The sequence below is a fragment of the Drosophila takahashii genome, chromosome 2L (genome assembly GCF_030179915.1).
Source record: "Drosophila takahashii strain IR98-3 E-12201 chromosome 2L, DtakHiC1v2, whole genome shotgun sequence".
Lineage (NCBI taxonomy): Eukaryota > Metazoa > Arthropoda > Insecta > Diptera > Drosophilidae > Drosophila > Drosophila takahashii.
This window is the reverse complement of record NC_091678.1, coordinates 29,643,957-29,666,334: the sequence shown is the minus strand read 5'-3', so window position 1 is coordinate 29,666,334 and position 22,378 is coordinate 29,643,957. Positions and strand designations below refer to the sequence as shown.

Genomic DNA, 22,378 nt, shown 5'->3' with positions numbered 1-22,378 from the left:
CTTTCTTTGGGAAAATGCAAACGCACGCTTGCTTTGGTCAGTTCTAAAGTAGTTCTTGGATGCTTCGGTTGTTGTTTCTGCCGAGTTTCCTGTAGTTATCCTTTGAGTTTCATATTATCCTTGTAGTCTTGTAGCATCCTTGGAGTGATTTTGTAGAATCCTCGGAGTGATTTCGTAGAATCCTTGGAGTCCTCGTAGTATCTTTGGAGAGATTTTGTAGAATCCTCGGAGTGATTTCGTAGTATCCTTGGAGTTCTCATAGTGTCCTTGGAGTTCTGGTAGTATCCTTGGAGGGATTTCGTAGTATCCTTGGAGGGATTTCGTAGTATCCTTGGAGGGATTTCGTAGTATCCTTGGAGGGATTTCGTAGTATCCTTGGAGGGATTTCGTAGTATCCTTGGAGTTCTCGTAGTGTCCTTGGAGGGATTTCGTAGTATCCTTGGAGTTCTCGTAGTGTCCTTGGAGGTCTGGTAGTATCCTTGGAGTTCTCGTAGTGTCCTTGGAGGTCTGGTAGTATCCTTGGAGAAGTTTCAATGTTGTTGTTCGTTTGTTGTTTCTACCTGTTGCGTTCGCTCGCTTGTTTCTTGTTGTTTAAGCTCGCTTACATGTATGGTCCGCTCTTTCTTAGTGTTTACATGGCGTATTTTACATATTACAGGCGAAACAAAATCCACGACCTGGAATGGCCCGTCGTATCTAGGGCCCAACTTTGCTGCAAATCCTTCGGCCGCTTTTGATAAGTGGTGTTCTTTGGCCCACACGATGTCGCCCACTGCTGGTGTCCATTGCCTCCTCCTTAGATTATAATGCCTGGCTTGATCCTGGGAGGCTTTTTCCAGATTTCGCCGTACGATCTGAAAGATCTCCCTGAGTTTATTGGCGTTTTCGTCCGGCGTTTCGGTAGCTCGTCCGGTTCCCAAGTTTTCTCGATCGTATAGGGCGCTCGGTAGTCTGGGCTCTCTGCCTTGAGTAAGAAACGCCGGGGTGTAGCCAGTGGATTCCGAAACGCTGGTGTTTACTGCCAGCATGAGTTCCGGCCATTTCTCGTCCCAATTTCTCTGGTCCTGCCCGGCGAACTGCGCAATCATTGTTTTCACAGTCCTATTCGCTCGCTCGGTCGGGTTCTCTTGCGGGGTGTATGGAGCTGTGAACTGTTGTTTGATACCCATATCGGCTAGGAAACCCTTGAAGATTCGGCTGGCAAATTGTACCCCGTTGTCCGTAATGACCACCTTTGGGACCCGTACCTTGCGATTATTCGTTCTCTGAAAGCTTTCTTTAGTGATTCGGCCGTCGCGCTGCGCAGTGGTACTAACTCAGTCCACTTGGAGAATCGGTCTATCAGTACTAGCAACATTTGGTTGCCGTGCTTTGAACGCGGCAGGGGTCCGACGAAGTCCGCACATACCGTTGCCCATGGTTCCTCTGGCACCTGCGTTAGCATTTTGCCAGCCGCTTGCATTTGATTCGGCTTGAATCTCATGCACATCTCGCATTTTCTCACATGGGCTCGGGCATCTCTGTGCATGCCTGGCCAGTAATATCGTGCTGCCAGCCGTGCAATCGTCCTTCGGCTTCCAACGTGGCCCGCTGAAGGTGAGTCGTGGTTCTCTTTTAGCACCGTTTCCCTTAGAGCTTTAGGGACGCACATCTTCCACGTTGCGACATCCTCGCTGCCTGCTCGGTGTGGTATGTTTCTGTATAGTGTGTCACCTTCCATCACGTAGTCCGGGTACTTTTGCGGTTGGGTCTTAATCTTCTCGCGCATTCCTTGAGTCCAGCTGCATGCTGCAGATGCTTCCGCCGCCGATGTCTCCTTGATCCCTCGAAGCGTTTCTGGTAGTGGCTGTCTTGACAGGGCATCCGCCACCACGTTGAACTGTCCTTTCCGGTACGATATCTCGAAGTCGTACTGCTGTAGCTCCAGGGCCCATCTGGCGATCCTTCCTGAAGGGCTCTCAATGCTGTTTAGCCACTTCAGGGCCATATGGTCGGTTACTACTTTAAAGTGGTAACCTTCCAGATATGGTTTTAGCTTTCGGATCGCCCAGACGATTGCCAAGCATTCCTTCTCGGTCGTCGAGTAATTCTTCTCGGCGCCGTTGAGCGTTCGACTTGAGTACGAGATTACCTTTTCGCCTTTCTCCGTTTCCTTGGTCAGTATTGCCCCGATGCCGTAGTCGCTCGCGTCCGTCTGCAGGGTGAACGGTTTGTCGAAGTCCGGGCACGCCAATACGGGGTCTGCAACGAGTCTTGCCTTGACCTCTTCGAATGCCTTCTGATGTTCCGGTGTCCACACCCACTTGTTGCCCTTGCGTAGCAAATCGTTGAGTGGTTTGACTATTTTCGCGAAATCAGGTACGAATCGGCGGTACCACGATGCTACGCCCAGGTACTGTCGGAGTTCTCTTACTGTGGATGGTGGTTCTAGTTCGGCGATGGCTGCTACCTTTTCCGGATCCGTGCCTATTCCTTCGCTGGTCACTCGATGGCCTAGATACAACAGTTCCTTCTTGAAGAATTGGCACTTCTGGGTTTAGCCTCAGATTTGCTTCTTTCAGCCGCCGAAACACTTCTCTCAGGTTCGCTTTGTGTTCTTCTAGCGTGCGTCCGATCACTATTATGTCGTCCTGGTAGGCGAAAGCGTGGGGTGACATTTCCGGACCAATTACTTGGTCCAAAACTCGTTGAAAAGTCGCGGATGCTGAATGGAGACCGAAAGGCATAACCTTCCACTGGAACAAACCTTTTCCGGGCACCGTGAAAGCCGTGTATTGCCTGCTGCTTTCCTCCAGTGGGATTTGCCAGTACCCATCCTTCAAGTCCAAACTGCTGATGAATCTCGCTTCTCGCAGTTGGTCGAGGATATAATTTATGCGCGGCATTGGGTAGGCATCCTTTATCGACTTTGCGTTGATCTGCCTGAAATCGACACAGAGTCTCCATTTGCCCGTCTTCTTCTTCACCATTACGATGGGGGAGCTGTATGGGCTCTTTGAGTGCTCTATATACCCCATTTCGAGAAGCTCATCCACCTTGGCATTGATCTCCCCTTGAACTTTGGGATTCTTGGGGTAGTATCGTTGCTTGATTGGTTTGTCATCTTTCATCGTGATCAGATGCTCGGCCATGTTCGACGTTCCCGTCATGGTGTTGAAGTCGGCTAGCTGTTCCTCCAGGAATTTCGCTGTGTCGTTATCCTCGCTTGTGTGTTGAACGACTGCCACCGATAGCTTTTCCTCGAGCCACCCATTGTGTCGGTTCCTGGCCGGTATTGTGATCTCGTGTCCGGCGCACTTTATTACGGTTCCGACTCGCGTGAGGAAATTCCATCCTAACACCAACGAATCCACTACCCCTGGTAGTATCAGCAGGCTCATGGTCAATCGCTTGTTTCCGAATGCGATTTCTACCTCCAGCTGTGCACTGATTTCGCCGCTTCTCCCGTCTGCCAACCTAACTTGCCGTCTTGTCCTTGTGATCTGCCCGAGAGCAGCCAGATTGTCCGCCAGTTCCTCGCTTATGAAGCTCGCTGTTGCCCCGGTGTCGATTGTGGCTTTATACGTGTCTCCACCTATCGTTACTGCTGCGGACAACTGCTGGTCCTCCTCGATCAGCTTGCCAGTTAGTTTGGAGAGGAAGCATTTTGCGATCCCCGCCCGCCTCTCTGCGGCTGAGATCGCTGACCATTTCCCGCTCTTTGGCAGCATTCGACGCTCCTGATACCCACTTTGCCGCACACCCAGCAGAACAACAGGCGCTGGTTTCGACAGCCGCGTTCCCAGTGCCCGTGACCGCCGCACTTTCGGCAGGCCTCCTGGGGGTCTGTGATGTGGGTACTCTCCCGTGGTCTCTGCGTTGTGATTGGTGGCCTCCACAAGGGGTTTGTTGGCTGCCTCTGTTGGTGTTGTATCGGCGGCCGCTGGTGTTCATACGGTGGGTTGTTTGCCTGTTGTCGGTGGTCTTGTAGGGGCGGTGTCCATTGACTGTTCCCACGGGGTTCCTGGTCGCCAGTGTCCTCGCACCGTCTGCACATCGTTTGTGCCTGAGCTGCTGGTTTTGCCCTGGCGAATTTGTTCTCCTGGGCAAATGTCTCCCGTTCCTTCTCCAGTTCTTCAAACTCGTCGGCTAGGTCCATGAGTGTATCCAGGTCTGCCACTGTGTATGCTCTGAGGGCGATCTTTAGGTTCGGTGTGCAGTTCTGGCGGATGATGGTGAGGGCCTCTGTCGGCGAATAATTAAGTGGCCTCATCATTGCCTGTATGTCGATCATGTAGTCCTTAAACGTCTCCCCGTAGCCTTGCTTCCTCTGCTTGACTTTGTCCGAAAGTGTGGAGAAGAAGTCTCTCGGCAGGAAGTATGTGTTAAAGCTCTGGATGAGCTTTAATCATATCCAAATCCAGGCCGTATGTATTTACGGACCACTCCACTCGCTCCAGAAACTCGAACGGTTTCTCAATTCCGTCGAACTTAAACGACCATTCGCGGACTTGTTTCGCAACCTTTGCATAATCTGGTTGGCTGGGTGTCGGAGTCCGTACCGGTGCTGCTGTTTTCTGTGCGAACTCTGTATTTTTCCTCTCCTGGCTTGGCTCCCTCTTTTGTGCCTCCTTTTGCATGTTGTCGATGCTCAGGCTTGCCAATAGATATTCCCCTTCGGCGGGAGTCAATGTGATGCTTGGGGCTGTTTTCTCGGTGTATGCTGCCTCCAGCTCGACCCAGATCCCGACAAGTTCCGGGTCGTTCTCCGTCTCAGAATAGTATTCTGACAATACCTTTCTTTTGTCGTCTGTTCTTCCTTCCAGAGTGATGTTTAGCCTTTCTGCGACGTAGGCAAAATCCTCTGTCTTGAGGCGGTAAATCCACTTCTTTCCCATTCTGCTTTATGTTGCTTTCACTGCTGGGACAATCACGTTTTGGGCGCCAGATGTAACGAACTGATTATTTAAGTCTGCTCGCTACGAGATTCGTGCGGCTAGCTCAGTATAGTTGTGTGTTCGTCCCACCAAATTTATATAAACGTGACCGCCCAGTAGATCAGTGAGAAAGAATTCACGGGTTCTTAGTGGGTTTATTGCGGGGTGATAGTACAGTGATCTTGATATGGACACTCGTGGCCGTCGATGACTTGGTGCTCTCCTCGTTGACGGAGTGCTCCGGTTCTGTAGCTCCCTCGACGATCTCTGCAGCTCCCTGAAGATCCCTGAGGCTCCCTGAAGATGCTTGGCGTTGCTCGTCTCGGCTGTGTACAATCGACCCCTACGCGTAGCGTCTTAAACTCGCCAAGAGTTCAGCTGCGCGGGTTTAGGGAAGCGTCACCGTTCTCAGACTATGGTGAACAGAGGTCGCGATCTCCAGGAGTGTCTCCTCTCGATGCACCACCGTCTGTCCCTTGCTCTGTCCCGGATGGTCCCACTAGAGTTCCACTCAGATCGCGCTGGCAGTCCAAGTTACGCAAGGATGCTGCCGAGCCCTTTACTTCGCTTCTACGCCTAGTGCAAACGAACGTTCCGCCCTAGCTTCACCCTTTGGCTTATCGTCCTTGACGTTTCCGCGTAGGTTGGTCTGTCGTGGTGTGTGGCTGCTTGGCTTGACGTAGCGTGGCTTCTGGTACTCGGGGTCTTGGTCGTACGCCGATCCGGGACTACACGACTCAACCGTAGGGCTGTTATGGAGTTCTCCACTTGAGGCCACAGACGCTCGACCGATCTCCCTTCTGGCTCGTTTCACTCGGGGTTCCGACACACGCCGCTCCGGGACTACACAACTCAAACCGCAGGGCTCTTCTGGAGTGCTCCACTCGAGACCACAGACGATTGACCGATCTCCCTTCTGGCCGATAGGATAGGATCTTTCCAAGCTCACGATTTCTTGTCGCAGGCTTTCACCACTCAGGACCTGTTCGACGCTCCAAGCTAGCTGCGAGGATTTCGTTGAGACAGGAATGAAAGCGGATCGCCTTGACCTAGCCGTGTGACGCCCTCTGGACCTCAGCTACCTGTGTCTCAATTCGGAGATTCCTGGTGATCCAATCCCGAACGTCTCGACGTAGCGATCTCGATCCTTGTAGGTTCCCACGGCGTTGCTTCCGGCGACTCGACTTTCGCTGCTCACTGACTGTTCACTGTACTGGCTGACTTGTTCACGTGGATTATCTGGACTGATCTTGATAGATTGACTCTTCGTGATCGACTGATCCTGCTGCCAGCGCCCGGCGGCTTTATATAGAGCCTCCGGGTACCGTTATTTCCCCTTTGCGCTCTGTCCGCGGCAACTCTCCACTCTGGGTCCAAAGTCCGTGGTTCCCGTTTGACCCACTTGTCCTTCACGCATGGCATCCGCTTTTATTTCTGCGTGTTGCTGCCGTCCCGCTGCATTCAATGGTGCATGTGGCACGCTTGTGTGTTGCTCCGTTGCGGAGATGTGGCCTTTGTCTATCGTCCACTGCAGAGTCCAAAGTCCGGTGTAGTTCCGTTATTTCCTTCTGCGCTCTGCCCGCGGCAACTCTCCAACGCAGGTCCGAAGTCCAAGGTTCCTGATTGACTCCTTTGCCCATCGCCCACAGCCTTTAGCTGTTATTCTGCCTGTTGCCGTCGTCCCGCTGCTTTCAATGGTGCATGTGGCACGCCTGTGTGCCGCCTGGTTGCCGAGATGTGGCACTTGACCTCCTAGTCCGAAGTCCACGGCAGAGTCCAAAGTCCGGCGCCTGTTCCGTTAATCCCTTTTGCACCCGGCGCTCTCGCTCTGCCGGAGAAGTCTCCACTTTCTCTCTCTCTCTGCACCCTTGTTCTCCCGACTCTCACTCTCCAAACTCTCTCTTCACCTTGAAGTCTCCACTCTCTCTTCACCTTGAAGTCTCCACTCTCTCTTCGCCGCGCCGCTACTACGCTAATTCGCCGTAACTGGTATGCGGCCGGCGATCCGTTATTGTTGTTGCTGCCCTTTGTGGGGAGTTACTCAACTCCTCACAATGTTTAATAGTACTTGTAAAAGTCAAATTCTCACCTTCCTTGTACTGTATGTCATTGTATTCAAATAAAACCTTCTTTAAATTTTCTTTTTCTTCCTCATTCAAATGTTCTAATCTGTATTCATTGCATTCTTTTAATTCATTATTAATGGCAAAATTAAATGATTGGTCCTTTGATAAGGGCGGATTAAGGCATTCTAATGCGGTCTTATCCTCTTCAATCTCATTTTTAACCGATGGTGGACTAAGGCATTTTACTGCGGTCTTGTCCTTTCCTACATCGTTCTCACCATATTTTATATAAAGTAATGTATCTCCTAACTTCACTGTTTCTTCTTCGTAATTTATTTTTGCTTTACTTTCTTTCAAATAATCTCTACCTATTAAAATGTCATAATTTTCAGAAAATTTATGTAAATAAAATTTTTGTTTAACTGGACAGATTTTACATGGATCCAATGTAATACTTTTATTTAGGACCATTGACCCATTTATTGTGAATACTTTTAATTTTTCATCTTGTTCCTCATTATTTCCAAAATTCTGCGTCATTATATTGATAGATGACCCTGTATCTATCATAGCTCTAAGAAGTTTTCCTTTAATCATTACTCTGACATATGGGCAACACTTTCTGTATCCGAGGCAGTTTGCTGAAAATTTACGTCCATTCTATTCTGTGCACTGTCACTCTCGCTTTGTCTTTTAACAGGTGTATTCGGAGAATTATTGGAAGTTGATGCTTGGAAATTTAAGGGGTTTTGGGCCCTACCTTGATCTAAGTTCCTCCTACACTCTTGATAATTTCCCTGATTTTGGGGGGGAATTTGATTTCTATTTGTTGAACTTTGAGAAGTTGTTGAATTTGAATTATTATTATTATTTCTTGGATAACTATAGGAGTGGGAATTGTTCCTTTGATAATAATAATTTTGATGTGTATTTCCCGAATTCCTTCGACTATCGTTGCGCCTGGGTTTATAATTATCAAAAGGGTCTGCGTCCCAGTGACCTAGAATCATTGCTGCTTCATTTAGATTGGCAACTGTTGTTATATCTTTTTTGGACAAGGAAGTATACAATCTATCAGGAAGTTTTCTTTCGATACAATCCCTAATTGTTTTCTTCAAGGAACTTGTGTAAATTAGCTTGTCTGTTGGATCTGATTCTAATTCTAACTTATTGTGTACGTTTGATGATCTGGATTTAAGTTCGTTTACGAACTTACTGATGCTTCCTTGGTATGGGGTGTCACGAACGTGCTGTATGATGTCCTCGTATGGCCTGTGATCTTTGAAAGCTTTAATTAGGGCCACTTTTGCTGTTCCCCATGTATTTGACTTTTCTTCTTCGATGACTGCTTGCGCGGAATCGACGATGGTCCTCTCAATGGCTCCATAGATGATGTGGTTTTGGCGAACATCTTGAGTAGGGTTAAGTTGCAGTAAGTACTCTACTCTGGCAATATAGCGACTTAATTCCGATGGGTTGCCGTCGAAATAAGGTAGCTCTTTGATTTGTCCGATAAGCTGATTCAGATGCAGCTCAGACAACTGCGGTAGCACTGGTGGATTTGCCATGTTTAATGTTTTATATTTTGTTTTCAATATTGACACTTTTTAGATTTCAAGCGTGTATTGACCGAATTGGATTTTTATTTTAGTTTCTGCGTGCGAAAATTACACATAGATTCTTTGGCGGATCTCGATATTTGTCGTTTTGTATATTCACGGATTTTTCGCTGATCAGGACAAACTAGTCGTATAGTAATATCCTTTAGTTGATCAGTACCGATGACTTTTAAAATGACTTTAAGATCCTACCGGCTGCGCCAATAAAATGTTTGCACCATAAGTTTCATATAAAAAAAAACTTTATTTCATTTTAATTTTAAACTGGTTACAATATTTTTTTATTTGGAAGAACACCGACTGTCTTTAGACAAGTCTCAAACTGAACTCGCTTCTTAACTTAAACTTCTTTGATGATCATACCTCGGTTCTGAGCTTTAGAGCTTTCTATGAGTGGAGTTAGCTTTAATTGAGTGAGTTTTAAAATTGCCCTTTGGATTGTTGATTGATAATGCACCGGCGACTCAATCCGATTGTTTAGTCTAAATCTTTTGGGGATTCTTTCTCATGGTAATTTTCCATTGAGGGTCCGAAAGTGTGGGAACGAACTGATAACGTAATTTAATTCGTTCTGGATGTTTAGTCTAAAGCCTGGGTGCATTTGCAAATAGATATTAGCTGGTGGCGAACTAAGGTTATCTGAAGGGTGAATTCGGGGATGGTGTATGTGTGTGTAAGTGTGTGGGCGTATGGACATGTGCATAAAGTTATGTGGAACAATGGATATGTCACTATATTCGTGCCTTTGTTTGACTATCTGAAAGTAAAAATTCCACTTTAGGCCTCCTCAAGGCATTACAAAAGTTTACATCTATCAGTATACCCTTTTGGTTGTAATTTATATAATATAATAAAAAATTGACTTTTCAGCGGCGAGTATCAGCCTTGTGTTTGCATGAACAAAAACAAGAGCCTCAGAGCGGCGTTTGTAGTCGTGAATAGTCAGCAATTTTCTGACGTGTGCACCTTGTACGGGTGGTAAATTCGATACTCTCCGCTAACAAACTTTGTTGGTCAATTAGAATTAAATTCATATGTAATCTTAATAATAATATTACTCATAAATGGCACTAGCCAATATTTCATTCAATAAAATTATAATGTGAAAACGTACTTAAAATCATGAAGTGCTAAGTTTTCAAAAAGGGGGTGCTGACGCGATAAGTGGAGTAGGTGAAGAATAATGACATAACTTTTGACGAACAACCTTGACAATAGGGGATCGTATTGCGCGGCCCGCGACGATTCATTTGGCACACGAACGTGTGAAGGGGAGGGAATGTGGCCGAAACATTGCCCGATCGTGTTACGATCAAGCGAAAGCTAAGCTTGTGGGGCAATGTAGACTGATGACCGACGGACTTTACGACTCTTACTATTTTTCAGGCATCTCAATATTTATTCTCGTTATGTTGGAGAGAAAAAAGTCTTACCAAGAACCCACCCCATCCGGCGAGCTTATGCCGGCAAAATTGGTGCCTGAACATCGGATGACTTTCCCTCGGCCCAAGTCCTTCTCAGGACTGGGGCACTAATATGCCCACGTAACAGGTGCCCCAGTGATAGTTCTCAAGATTTTTGATTGTGCTCGCTGGATAATCTCGATGTTGCTGCTGCTCGCGTTTCCCCACAACTGGGAGCCGTATGTCCAGACTGGCTTAAGTGTTTAATTGTAGAGCAGGACCTTGAAGTCCAGGCAGAGGGGGGAGCGAGCATTTAAGAGCCAATGGAGGCCAATGGATTTTAGTTTTAGATGAATTTTCTTAGCTTCGATATGTTTCCTCCATGTAAGTCTCCTGTCTAGGTGAACGCCGAGGTACGTTACATCGTCAGCTTGTGGAAGTGGCGTGTTATTCAGAGTTAGCGGGGGACACGTTTGCCTGTTAAGAGTAAACGTTATGTGTTTACACTTTTGCGCATTTATTTTTATACGCCAGTCTGATAACCACCTCTCCACTACCACGAGGTGATCAGCTAGTAGTGCTGTTGCCTGAATTGGGCATTTGGACAGACTTATGATCCCGGTATCGTCTGCGAATGTGGAAGTAGTTAGCCGGACGTTCGTGGGAATATCTGCGGTGTAAAGGAGAAATAGAGTTGGACCAAGGGCGCTACCTTGGGGAACTCCAGCCTCTATAGTGTAATCGTCGGATGTTGTAGTGTTGCATCTCACGGCGAATTCTCTGTTGAAAAGGTACGATTCTAATATCATGTGAGTGTTTTCCGGCAGAATAGTTCTGATTTTGTGCATAAGGCCATCAAGCCAGACTCGATCGAAAGCCTGTGCAACATCAAGGAATACCGCACTGCAGTATTCTCGATATTCGAATGCAGACCGTATTTCCGTTGTTAATGTGTTGACTTGCTCTATTGTTCCATGGCTTTCTCGAAAGCCAAATTGATGTGCCGGAATAACGTTGCGCTCTTTCAGATTTGACAGACACGAGAGTAAACTTATCGGTCTGTATGAAGCTGGTATTGTGTGATCTTTTCTGGCTTTGGGATCATTATGATTACAGATTTTTTCCATTTTTTTGGGAAGTAGCCAAGTCGTGTAATCCCGTTAAAGAGTTTACAAATGACCTCAACTGCACAGTTTGGGAGTTCAATTAGCATTTTCGCAGTTATTAGATTACCGCCTGGGGCCTTTTTTGGTTTCAATTGCTCGCTGATGACTTTTGCAACTTTGTTTGGTTGAAACTGAATTGGGTCCGTCTCAGTTTCGATTCGAATTGGCGGCGACGATAGTGCGAATGAATTTGTTGCAGGGTTTGGCTGAAAGACATTTCGAAGGTGTAGAGCAAATTTACAAGCTCTGTCTTTGTCGCTTCTGGCCCAGCTGCCTGACGAGTCTCTTATGGGAATTACTGTTTCGGACGGCGCACTTAGATTTGGGTGGGCCTTCCACAAGGGATGCTTGGCGCTGGTGGGTGAAAGTTTCTCAATGTACTGGCGTTGTGCTTCTACTTCTTCGTGCCTTAGGGCCCTGGTAAGTCTGCGACCAGCTTCCTTAAGACTTTGTTTCGAGGATGGCGATCTGCTGGTTTGCCAAGCACGCCTCAAACGTCTTTTCTCCAAAACAAGCTGTTCGATTTCCAAGTTAATTTTGTGTTGGTGTGTGCGCCCATCCCTCCCTTGCGGTGTAGAGATTTTGGCTGCTGCGACGAGTACAGACTCCAGTGCATCGGCATAGCAGTCGATGTCCTCCTTGATGTTGAGCTGTGGAGTCAGATCAATGTGGGAACTTACGTACTTTTTGAACTTCAGCCAGTTGGTTCGATGCGACGTCAGCCTCCAAGGGTGCTCGATTAATTCCGGGATTTCAAGAAGAGTTATTAGCACTGGTGAGTGGTCCGATGATAGATCCAAAAGCGATTTTGCAGATATTAGATTGCGAGAAAAATTTGTTGTCACAGCAAAATCAATTAAGTCAGGTAGTTTTCTAGGATCTGTAGGCCAGTATGTAGGGCTGCCTGGCGAAACGTAGTCCAGTTTGTTGCATGTCTTGATGAGTGCATTATATAGTTGCCTTCCTTTGGGGGTCACAAGGCGGGATCCCCAGTGTGTGTGCTTGGCGTTGTAATCTCCTGCTGCTATGAATCGCTCTCCAAGTGAATTGTAGAAGTCCATGAATTGGTCTTCGGAGACTGTAAAACGGGGGGGGGCAGTAAACAGCGGCAATGGCAAGGTTGCAGTTGCCCAACTGTAATTTTATCGATGTAGCTTGCAAATAACATTTTGCAAACCTTTGGTGAAAGTGGTGTTTGATGCGGTCTCTTATTAAGATGCCGGTTCCGCCATGTGCTTTACCATCTGGATGATCTGTGCTGTAGAACGTGTATCCCCGTATTTGAAAATTATATTTGCTGGTGAGCTGCGTTTCTGCCAGCAACAGAACGTCGATGTGGTTTTCGTTCAGAAACTGACTTATTTTAGGTTTATGCCGTAAAACACCGTTGGCGTTCCACAAAGTTATTTGAAGACTAGGCATAGTTTATTTGGACTGCTGAGCTGCGAGTATTTTTAACAAAATGTTTTGGGTTTGCACAAGGGTTTGCACAAGGGTTTGCATGGTGGTTTTCATGAAGGACATAAATTCCATCATATTATGTTGCAGAGTGATCATCATAGTTTCCATGTCACTTTGGGGATGTCCCATGGCCTGCGGGATGTTATCCATTTTCGGTTCTATGTGAGCTGTGCCTGATTTTAGAGCACTGGCGTAAGAAATGCCGTTGGTGGTAATTGAAGGGCCAAATGAAGACCTGGCTGCTTTTGCGAAAAAAAACTTCCGGTGTCGTTTGTGATCTCATGTAATTGTTCTGTGTGTTCTGGTAGCGTGCCGTTGTCGTTCGTTGCATCCGACTTTTCATCTCCTTGTAGACTGGACAGCCTCTGTAGTTTGCTGTGTGGTTTCCTTGGCAGTTTACACACTTTTTAGTGAGAGAGTCTTCCTTGTTGGCAGGGCAGGGCTCGGAGTCGTGGATGTTTCCACAAGCTACACATACTGACCTGAGGGTGCAGTAACCCCTGGTGTGTCCGTATTCCTGGCAGTTCGTGCATTGCACTGGCCCGTTCCGTTTGTGCGGCTCTTCTACTGTGATCCTAAGATGCAGCAGGTACTGCAACTTGTAGATCGGGTGCACTGTGTTTTTTTTCAAAGTTCTGCTGTCTGGCTCCAGCTCGACTTTGAATAGTGGTTGCGGCTTCTTGTTTTTGTTCATAATGTTTATAACATTTTTTGCACAGAAACCGTTTTCTTTTAAAGCCTCTGTAATTTCGTAGGGGGTCACATCGGGTTCTATTCCCTTAAGCAGGCCTTTGCAGCTTTTTAGCTGGTACGTTTAGTAATTCTTTTTGGCATCGTTTAAGTACTTTGACACTGCTCGGAAATCGTCTTCAGTTCTGGTTTGCAGTTAAGTTTAATTTATATTCCCTTTCATAAACGGAATAACATGAAAGCTATCTTTTCCGACTAGCTCAACTATATTGTTGACTAGGGCATTCGAGGTCTTCTCCCGAATAAAGATAGGTGGCGGCTTCAGTTTCCTTGGGGCTAATTGTTCAGACTCTGTTTCGTGCTCCGCCAGAATGGAAAATCTATTTTCATTTAGTGGCCCGAGATTTTTAGGGCCTTTGCTGGTACGGTTTACTTTGGGCTTATTGCCGTCAGCATTTTTTGAGGGCGTTAGCTTGCGCTTGGAAATATTTATGTAGCGATCCATGCCTGTCTGCATGGCCGAACCCGCTTGCGGATTTGTCATTTCTTCAACCGTAGCTTTGATTTTGCCGTTTGACCCGATTTTTGCACTTAATAGTGTTGTTGCTTTACCCGCTGCAGAAGAAGAGAGTGGAGTCGTTATTGCAATGTTGGCGACAGAGGCCGTTGTAGTTGACGTAGTAGTTGCTCTTGTTGTTGCAGCAGGTGGCTGAAGCTCGGTTGGAGTTTTGCATTGCTCACTCCATGGCGTTTGAGCGTTGAGAAGCAGGGCGGGAGAGCAAGAACTAGCTCTCTGGTTTTCGGCGGTCACGTGTAAACACGTGTATCAGGATTTGACCGATAAAAAATTGTTTTTTTAGTTAGAATTTTTTTAAGTTTGCCAAAAATCTCAAATTTGAAAAAGTACCCTCTCATTGAAAATCTGTATCTCCGGTTATATGAATCCGATTGACTTCATATCTTGTGCATTAATTCCTCTAAAACCTCTTCTTTCAAAATAAAATTTCTAAAAAAAAAAGTTTTTAATTTCTTAAAAATAAAAACAAATTAAGATTTAAAAAAAATTGTTTAACCATTGCCCCCACAAAAAAAATAATTTTTTTTTTATTTTAATACTCGCGCCATTTTGTTAGTTACAATCCCCCTCATTCGACGGGTATTTTCAATAGGAAAACAACTAAAATATTGAGAGGGGTCATTTATCCCCACCGGCGCCAACAGCTCAAAATTTCTTAAAATATGTGGCCGTTAGATACATTTTAAAATCGTTTTTGGCGACAATATACTGTTGTTTTTGCGGAAATTAAGAAAACAAGTTATGATAATATCTTTTTCCGGCTTATAAGCTAAAAACACGGAATTTTTAAATTTAAAATAAGTATCAAATATAAAGGTATGCAGGCTACCGACCCTGCTAGTTATAGTATATTTGTTTTTATACCCGTTACTCGTAGAGTAAAAGGGTATATTGTATTCGGGCAAAAGTATGTGACAGAGAGATGGAAGCGTTTCCGACCCTATAAAGTGTTTATTTTCTAGATCAGGGTCACTAGCCGAGTCGATCTAGCCATGTCCGTCTGTCTGTCTGAGATCTCGAAAACTACAAAAGCTGGGAAGTTGGGATTACCGACAAATATTTTTGGGCTTCTTAAGCAGCGCAAGTTTATTTTAGACGAAGGCTACGCCCCCCCTACCGCCCATAATCGCCTTAAACGATTTGAAAAGATGTCTGGCGCCCACAACTTTTTAAGATTTCGGAAAAGTAAATATGTAGTTTTATAGTGTTTATCAATGGTAAAAAAATTGTTCAAATCGGATTCGTTAAAAAGTTATTATTTCACCTGCCTTAACTTCAAACCCCAAATATTTAAAACAGAATTTAAGAAATTTTGTGATATTATAGGTAAATCCTTTAGTAAGTATTAGGTATTTGTATAACGACTAATTTTAATTTTAAGATCAATCTGGCAACGCTAGTAATATGTTACACAGCACTTAAGAATACGTTATACAAGTCTAGAGAGAAAGAGAAAGAACAACATGGAACTGGACTATAGAATATGTAAACAGTCAGAATAAAAACATCGTGTTTAATACATCACATAAATGGCGACAAGATACAAAATTTGGTTAATATCAATATATTCCAATACATCAACTTTTAATACAAGCAAATAAGACCAACTTTTGGCAAGCAAGATCAACATGCCCACCGATAGCATTATTGTGTCTGTTGGGCCGGGGGTGGCTTGATTGTAGGAGATGATGAGTCCCAGGAAAAAACGGGTGAGATCCGCGCAGAATTATATCTAAAGCACGGTGGAAAAACTTCGTGTTATTACGCGACGTGCGTGTGTTTATTTGGACACTTGTAAATAGGAACTACTTAAGCCTAGGTTATCTTAGAAGCTCCAGAGCGGAGCGGTGAGCGAAGGGCAGTGCGAGCGAGCGAGATGTGGACATCTGGAGAAAACTGCCGCTCGACACTGCCTCCCGAAATTTAACGCCCTTTTGGCGTAAACATTGCAGTATTGCATTTGCAGTATTGATAGAATTGAACTGCTTGGATGCGTTTCTCGGCACTTAGCGTCAGAAAGGGGTGGCATTTCCGTAGAGGATGAATCTTGAGGCAGACTCGGCATGGGTAGGATTTAATACCTCGGGAACGTCTGCCATCCAGGGCGGGATATGGAACCCAATATCTGGAAGGACTTGCATTGGAAGGACTCTCTATACAGGGGTCTGGAAAGACTTTGGAAAAGTGCGCTGAAAAGGAATTCTCTGAGGGATTGAGGCGGGCACTCGTCCTGCAGGTTTGGATGGAACCGAAGTAATTGGGTAAGTGTTGCTTGGATGCAGCAGCGTGTGATGCCGACTCTGGCAAGTAAAACAATTGCAAGCGCTTTTGCAATCCAGCAATTTATGGCTGCTTGCAAAGCAGTTGGAGCATAACTGTTTACCTTGGATGTAGGCTAAACGATCATTTACCGTCATTTTTTTGGGTATACCCACGCGGTGTTTTTCCTTTAAGCACAGGTCGCAGCCTTTGGGTATTGGAAGTACCCTCGTGGTAAAATAATTTATTCTTGGTAATTCTGCCATTTGATTTCTGTCTCTAGAATGAACTTGGAGGGAATTAACAGACCGGATACTATCGACGGCCTGTAGAGTTCGATGGCGCTCGGTTAAAAAGGAATCAAGCTTGAGCCAAGTAGGAATTTCGGCTTTATTTTGGATGGATTCCTCCCATAATGAGAGCGTCAGCTTTGGCAGTTTCGTAGAGCACATGTAAACGAGGATAGGGTCCCAATTCTCAATGTTGATGCCGGAAAATTTTAAGTAGGTTAAGCACCCTTGAATGGTGCTTTGAATTTCTTTTAAGGCGGCTCCAGACTCTTCTGCTATTGATTGCACATTAAAAAGAGTTTTAAGGTGGCTGTTCACCTGCAATCGCTTATTTTCGAAACGCTCAGTTAGATTTGTCCAAGCTGAGCGGAAGCCATCATTGGTGAGTGGGGATTTTGAAACTATGGAATGAGCTTCGCCACTAGTTTTGGAATTTAAATGAAATATTTCTTCAACGGGCGTGAGACGCGGATTGTCTATATATATCGCCGTAAAAAGGTCCCGGAAAGTCGGCCAGCGAAGATAATTGCCCGAGAAAACCTCTGTGTCGATAGGAGTCGACAGCCATAAGATATGGAACTCTGGGACGGAGTTACTGGAGCTTGAGATATTTGGGAGGAGCCCAGTTGGATTTCAAGATCGAGGATCTGAGCGGCAAATCTTTCGTATATTGTATACGTTTCGTTATACTTCGCTTTGAGAATAGATTTGGTGTCTGCGGCGCTGTCACCTGCAGCTACAATTCACTTGGAGCATGTGTAATATGCCTCCTTTACCATTTGCCATAAGGAACTGACGTGCTCCCTACGGATTTTGCAGGCGGATAAGGTCGGTGTGGATGCAACTGGAACATTTATGATAATCTCAAAATGGCTAAGAGTGTCAGCTGAAGTTATAAATTTATTGAGAGCGGATTTTGCTTGAGAAGCCATGACAAATAATTAATTTATAGAGGTGGGAAAAATAAACAATTTGGAATTTAGGAACCAATTAAAAATCGTAAGGATATACGGTCACACTAAAATGTGGGGATGAAGTTGTGTGAAAATTTTTTTTTATTTGTATACCCTTGCAGAGGGTATTATGATTTCAGTCAGAAGTTTGCAACGCAGTTAAGGAGACGTTTCCGACCCCATAAAGTATATATATTCTTGATCAGCATCACTAGACGAGTCGATCTAGCCATGTCCGTCTGTCCGTCCGTTTCTATGCAAACTAGTCTGTCAGTTTTGAAGCTATCGGCTTGAAACTTTCCCAAAAGTCTTCTTTCTATTGCAGGTAGTATATAAGTCAGAACCGACCAGATCGGACAACTATATCTTAGAAAGGGTCGAAAAAAAATGGAGACATCTCAGTAAAATTTTGTATGAAAAGAAAGAAAAATCGGCTAAAATAGCTATTTTCAAAAAATCATAAAAAATACAAGGAAATTTCTTTTGAATTTTTTTTTTTTTTAGTTATTAATTTTGATTCGGGAACAACTTTGCATCAAAACATTTTTGTTTTAAGCCCCAGGGAAAAAGTTGAAAATTTGACTTTCAAAAAAAATGTTCTAATTTGCTCACTTTTCAAAGGGTGCTCAATAGAGCCCTGCATGAATCATTCAATTTATGTTTTATAATAGTATGCCATGAAATTTCTGATTTGTTTAATTCAATTCTATGTGAAATAAATTGAATGTTGTTGTAATTCATTTCGAATGAATTCATTTGAATGAATCAAATGAATTATTTTATTGAATTTTTTGAATTTTCCTGATTTTTTTTGTGCTTTATTTTGAGAACAAAAAGTGGAAAGTTTTTAACAAATCAATGTTAACTGCATAGTAAATAAAATTCAGGCAGATTTAATCACAAAATTCATGCCATTCATTCATTTAATTCTATTAAACTCAAACAAAAAGACAGACAGACAGACACTTCCAGGCTCACCTGGGGAAATTAAAAACAGAAAAATACAAAACCAAAAACAATGCAACAGGTTAGACTTCTCTACTCTAATTAATGCCCTCACGGGCCAATGTCTATCAGGGACACACGAGCGCAGGCTAGGACTCAGCAGCTACGACTAATGTCGCAGTTGTAAACAGATAGAAGAAGAGGAGAACAGGAGGTGTTTTTATATGTTTTTGCCCAGCGCACAACCTCAAACGTTTTTAACACTATGAAGATACACGCTTCCAAGCCTTGCGGCCATACAAGGCATAAGCAAGCAATATTAAAAAGAACCAACTGGTTCGAGAAACCCACTAACCCATGAGCTATGGAAAATGGGCCTGTTCTGAGATCACATGCTATCACCGGGGACCCAGTGCGGCCTAAGTGCTTAGATTCTAATCCCCAATCATACCCACTTGACTGAGTCAATTTGTATGGGGAAAAAAAGTGATAAATCGAAGGGGGAAACGCCATCTAGGAAGAATTCTAAGCAATATTGCAAAATAAGCTATATCTTAAAAACCATGTTTGACCCTCCGCATTTGCAAAAGAAAAAAGCCCAGTATTTTATTAAAAATATCACAGTAGCCCTATATTTTATACACTGGAATGGACATGAAAAAAGTAAAAAATCATAAACCACGTTTGACCCTCCGCATTTGCATTTCGTTTTACTTTTGTTCTCTTTAAAACATTTTTCATTGAAAAATTTGTTAATGCTGTTACTTTGTTTATTAGTAACCAGTATTGTTCTTTCGCAAATGCGGAGGGTCATATGCATAAAGATAGCAGTGCACAAACAGACATGGCTAGATCGACTCGGCTAGTGATCCTGATCAAGAATATATTTACTTTATGGGGTCGGAAACGCTTTCTTTTACCTGTTACATACTTCTGCACGAATACAATATACCCTTTTACTGTACGAGTAACGGGTATAAAAACGGCGGTACATTGTTTCATTATGCTGTAGTATGTTCACATATCGAATGCACACTGTACTCAGTGTTACGCATCGATTTAAGTACAGACACCTTATTTGGCATTTTGCATTTGGCCACAATAACAAAACACAAATACATTTATAATCCTAGCAGTTCCCGAGTGCCCGGTTATATGACCGCAGTGTCAGCATATTTGATATGTGCGACCGCTCCGACGGCCAAGTGAACATAGTATCTCTCTCTCTCTCTCATATATAAGCACAATTATGACAATTACGACATAGCCGGCCGATCTTAGCTTTATGCAAACATGTAATAGAATTAAGAATTCAGATTGAAATTAATAAAGCTTGGGGAGCGTACCACTGAGTACAAGTCTACAAAAATTAAATTTTAAACATGGCGACCGTGACAATGTGATCGTGAGTGAATATATCCAACTATAAATAATAAAATAAAACAAGTGAAAAAAAAAACCAAACAAAAAACAATGGTATAACAAAACAAAAAACCATTAAATTCAAAGATCACGGACACGACAACCAGCAAAGATTACACAGTGAAAACTAACCTAACCTATGCATAAAACCCCCGAAAAAAAAAACAAATTGATGAATAAAAATATATTCTCTGAAAAATAAGCCTGCACCGGCGCCGCCTGAGTCCAAAAAGCCGAAAGGGAAAACAAAAAAAAAAAAAATCTTAATGAAGCAATAAAAAATTATTAATCAACACAAAAAAAAATTGGCCTGTGCGAGGACCTGCACCGGTACCGCCTGAGCCCAGAGGCCCCGGACAACGAAAGGTAAACAAGTGTGGAAGGAATGGCAAATCCTTCTACACCAACGCTGGAAATATATAAGTGCGAAAGGCAATCCGCCTTCTTCACCTTCGTGGGCGACACTTGCTCCTATTGAGCAAAGGGATGCACAAAGACTGGAAGTGTATCCTAACGATAGATGAAATAGCCTGTGCAGCCAGCACGGGTCCCGTTCGGCGCGCCAAGCCGGACCACGGAAAAGTGAACCGACAGCGCTTCCAAGAGCGCCCAACATTACTTTTTATACCCTTGCAGAGGGTATTATGATTTCAGTCAGAAGTTTGCAACGCAGTGAAAGAGACGGTTCCGACCCCATAAAGAATATATATTCTTGATCAGCATCACTAGGCGAGTCGATCTAGCCATGTCCGTCTGTCCGTCTGTCCGTCCGTTTCTACGCAAACTAGTCTCTCAGTTTTCAAGCTATCGGGATAAAACTTTCCCAAAAGTCTTCTTTCTATTGCAGGTAGTATATAAGTCGGAACGAGCCGGATCGGACAACTATATCATATAGCTCTCATAGGAACAATCGGGAAAAAAAAATTTTTAAAAATTATATTTTGGGTGTTTTTGAACCTATAACATTCTACTTTTGGAAATGTCATTTTTTATCTAATTCTGAATTTCGAATAAAATTTTTTTTAAATCGGACGACTATATCATATAGCTGCCATAGGAACGATCGGAAAATTAATGGGAATATAATAGGAAATAAATTATTGCTTCGTTGGTTTTTATTGTATTCTCTTCTACTCTAGGATAAAACTCTTTTCAAATATTTAAAATATTATATTTTCGAATTTCGATTTTAATTTTATCAAAATCGAACTACTATATCATATAGCTGCCATTGAAACGAACGCAAAATTAATGAGAAATAATAGGAAAATTAACATTTTTGCAATTTGTAAATTAATAGGAATTATTTGCAAGGGTATATAAGCTTCGGCTGGCCGAAGCTAGCTTCCTTTTTTGTTTTTATATAAATTTAAGCATCTGCGATGCAAAAATAATATTAATAATATTGTACAGACTAGGCAGTTTCTAGCTGCGGGTCTTCATTTTTTTTACCTAGGTAGGGATACCTGTAAAATAAATAAATACCTCCATAATACAAAAAAAATATATATACATAAATGCCTAAATCAAGAAAAATAAGTAAAAAAAAAAAAAAAAAGAGGAGGACAGAAAAATTTCCTAAATCTCAAGATTAAAGAATCAAATAGGCAACTTTATGCTTCAAAATCAACCCCAGTACCATGGGAAGAGAACATAAAAATTAAAAAAGAATTAGAAAACACATATAGGGAATTACAAGCTTATAAAAATAAGCAGGACATGAAAGAAGCGAGGAAGCCTAAGTGCCCTCCTGATTGTAAAGGACCTTTCGAAAACCCTAATTGTGAATATACATGTTTAAAAAAATGATATACTAATATACAGAAAAATTTAATATATATGAAAGTCTCATTTAAAAGCAATTCAATATCCAAAACAGATCTTACAAACGAGACAGCAAAAATAACCAAAATGGGATTAGTAGAAGTTAAGTCAGTGGATTCCACTGCTAACATAATAAATAAAATTGAATCACAAAATATTGATTTTAAATTAACGAATTTTACTATCAATAATTGTTTTCTTTATGAGCGCATATATTTTATATAAGGCCTATAAGTTCCACAACAAATGTGTATCAAAGATAGCCATTAACAGAAGCCAGGCTAATGATCTGGATAAAATCTAATTTAACAAGCGCCAAACAATATTAATAATAAAATACAAAAAAAAAAGAAATTAAATTAAAACAAAAAATTAAATTTTAAACAATAATTGTATATGTTCGAGAATTAAAAAACCCGTTTAAAAAAAAATATAAATCATTAAAACAAAAAAAGAAAAATTAATATAATGAATACAACAGAGTTCCTTAGAGTTATATTGCCTAACGAGCCAAATTTTGACAATAGGGTATTAGCCTTAATTAGGAACAGAGCAGAGCCTCTATTAATTGCAGATTTTGAGTATGAATACATGAATAAGTACGATCTTGAATTCTCTCCAATTATTCAAAAGGCCATAGTACTGTCTACCGTGAGAAACTGTAAAGTATTCTCCGAAATCGACATACACCCAGTCTTAGGACATATTAACGTGCTAAAAATTATGCACAAGTCAAAATTAAAAAACAGAAACGACTAATAATTAATACGGAATGGGAGCAGTTAAT

General features: G+C 43.1%; 2 protein-coding genes across 2 annotated transcripts; both read right to left on the bottom strand.

Annotated features, from left to right (window-relative positions):
- Nucleotides 1–10,267: 10,267 nt before the first annotated feature.
- Nucleotides 10,268–13,325, bottom strand: LOC138914863 (uncharacterized). Its single transcript, XM_070219561.1, has 4 exons — nt 13,114–13,325; nt 11,470–11,893; nt 10,551–10,882; nt 10,268–10,481 (listed from the first exon to the last, which is right to left on the bottom strand). Exons 1-4 carry the CDS (start codon nt 13,323–13,325, stop codon nt 10,268–10,270), a joined length of 1,182 nt encoding a protein of 393 aa, XP_070075662.1.
- A 198-nt stretch (nt 13,326–13,523) lies between these two features.
- Nucleotides 13,524–13,865, bottom strand: LOC123002917 (uncharacterized). Its single transcript, XM_044393658.1, has one exon. It carries the CDS (start codon nt 13,863–13,865, stop codon nt 13,524–13,526), a length of 342 nt encoding a protein of 113 aa, XP_044249593.1.
- Between the last annotated feature and the right edge of the window lie 8,513 nt (nt 13,866–22,378).

Excerpts from the sequence above, each read along its gene's own strand:
- LOC138914863 (XM_070219561.1), bottom strand. The coding sequence starts at position 13,325 with ATGAACAAAAACAAGAAGCCGCAACCACTATTCAAAGTCGAGCTGGAG. Across the intron at positions 10,883-11,469 it reads TAAGTGCGCCGTCCGAAACA|GCTTTCGATCGAGTCTGGCT; the intron begins GTAATTCCCATA and ends GATGTTGCACAG. Across the intron at positions 10,482-10,550 it reads CACCTCGTGGTAGTGGAGAG|GCAAACGTGTCCCCCGCTAA; the intron begins GTGGTTATCAGA and ends TACTCTTAACAG.
- LOC123002917 (XM_044393658.1), bottom strand. The coding sequence starts at position 13,865 with ATGACAAATCCGCAAGCGGGTTCGGCCATGCAGACAGGCATGGATCGC.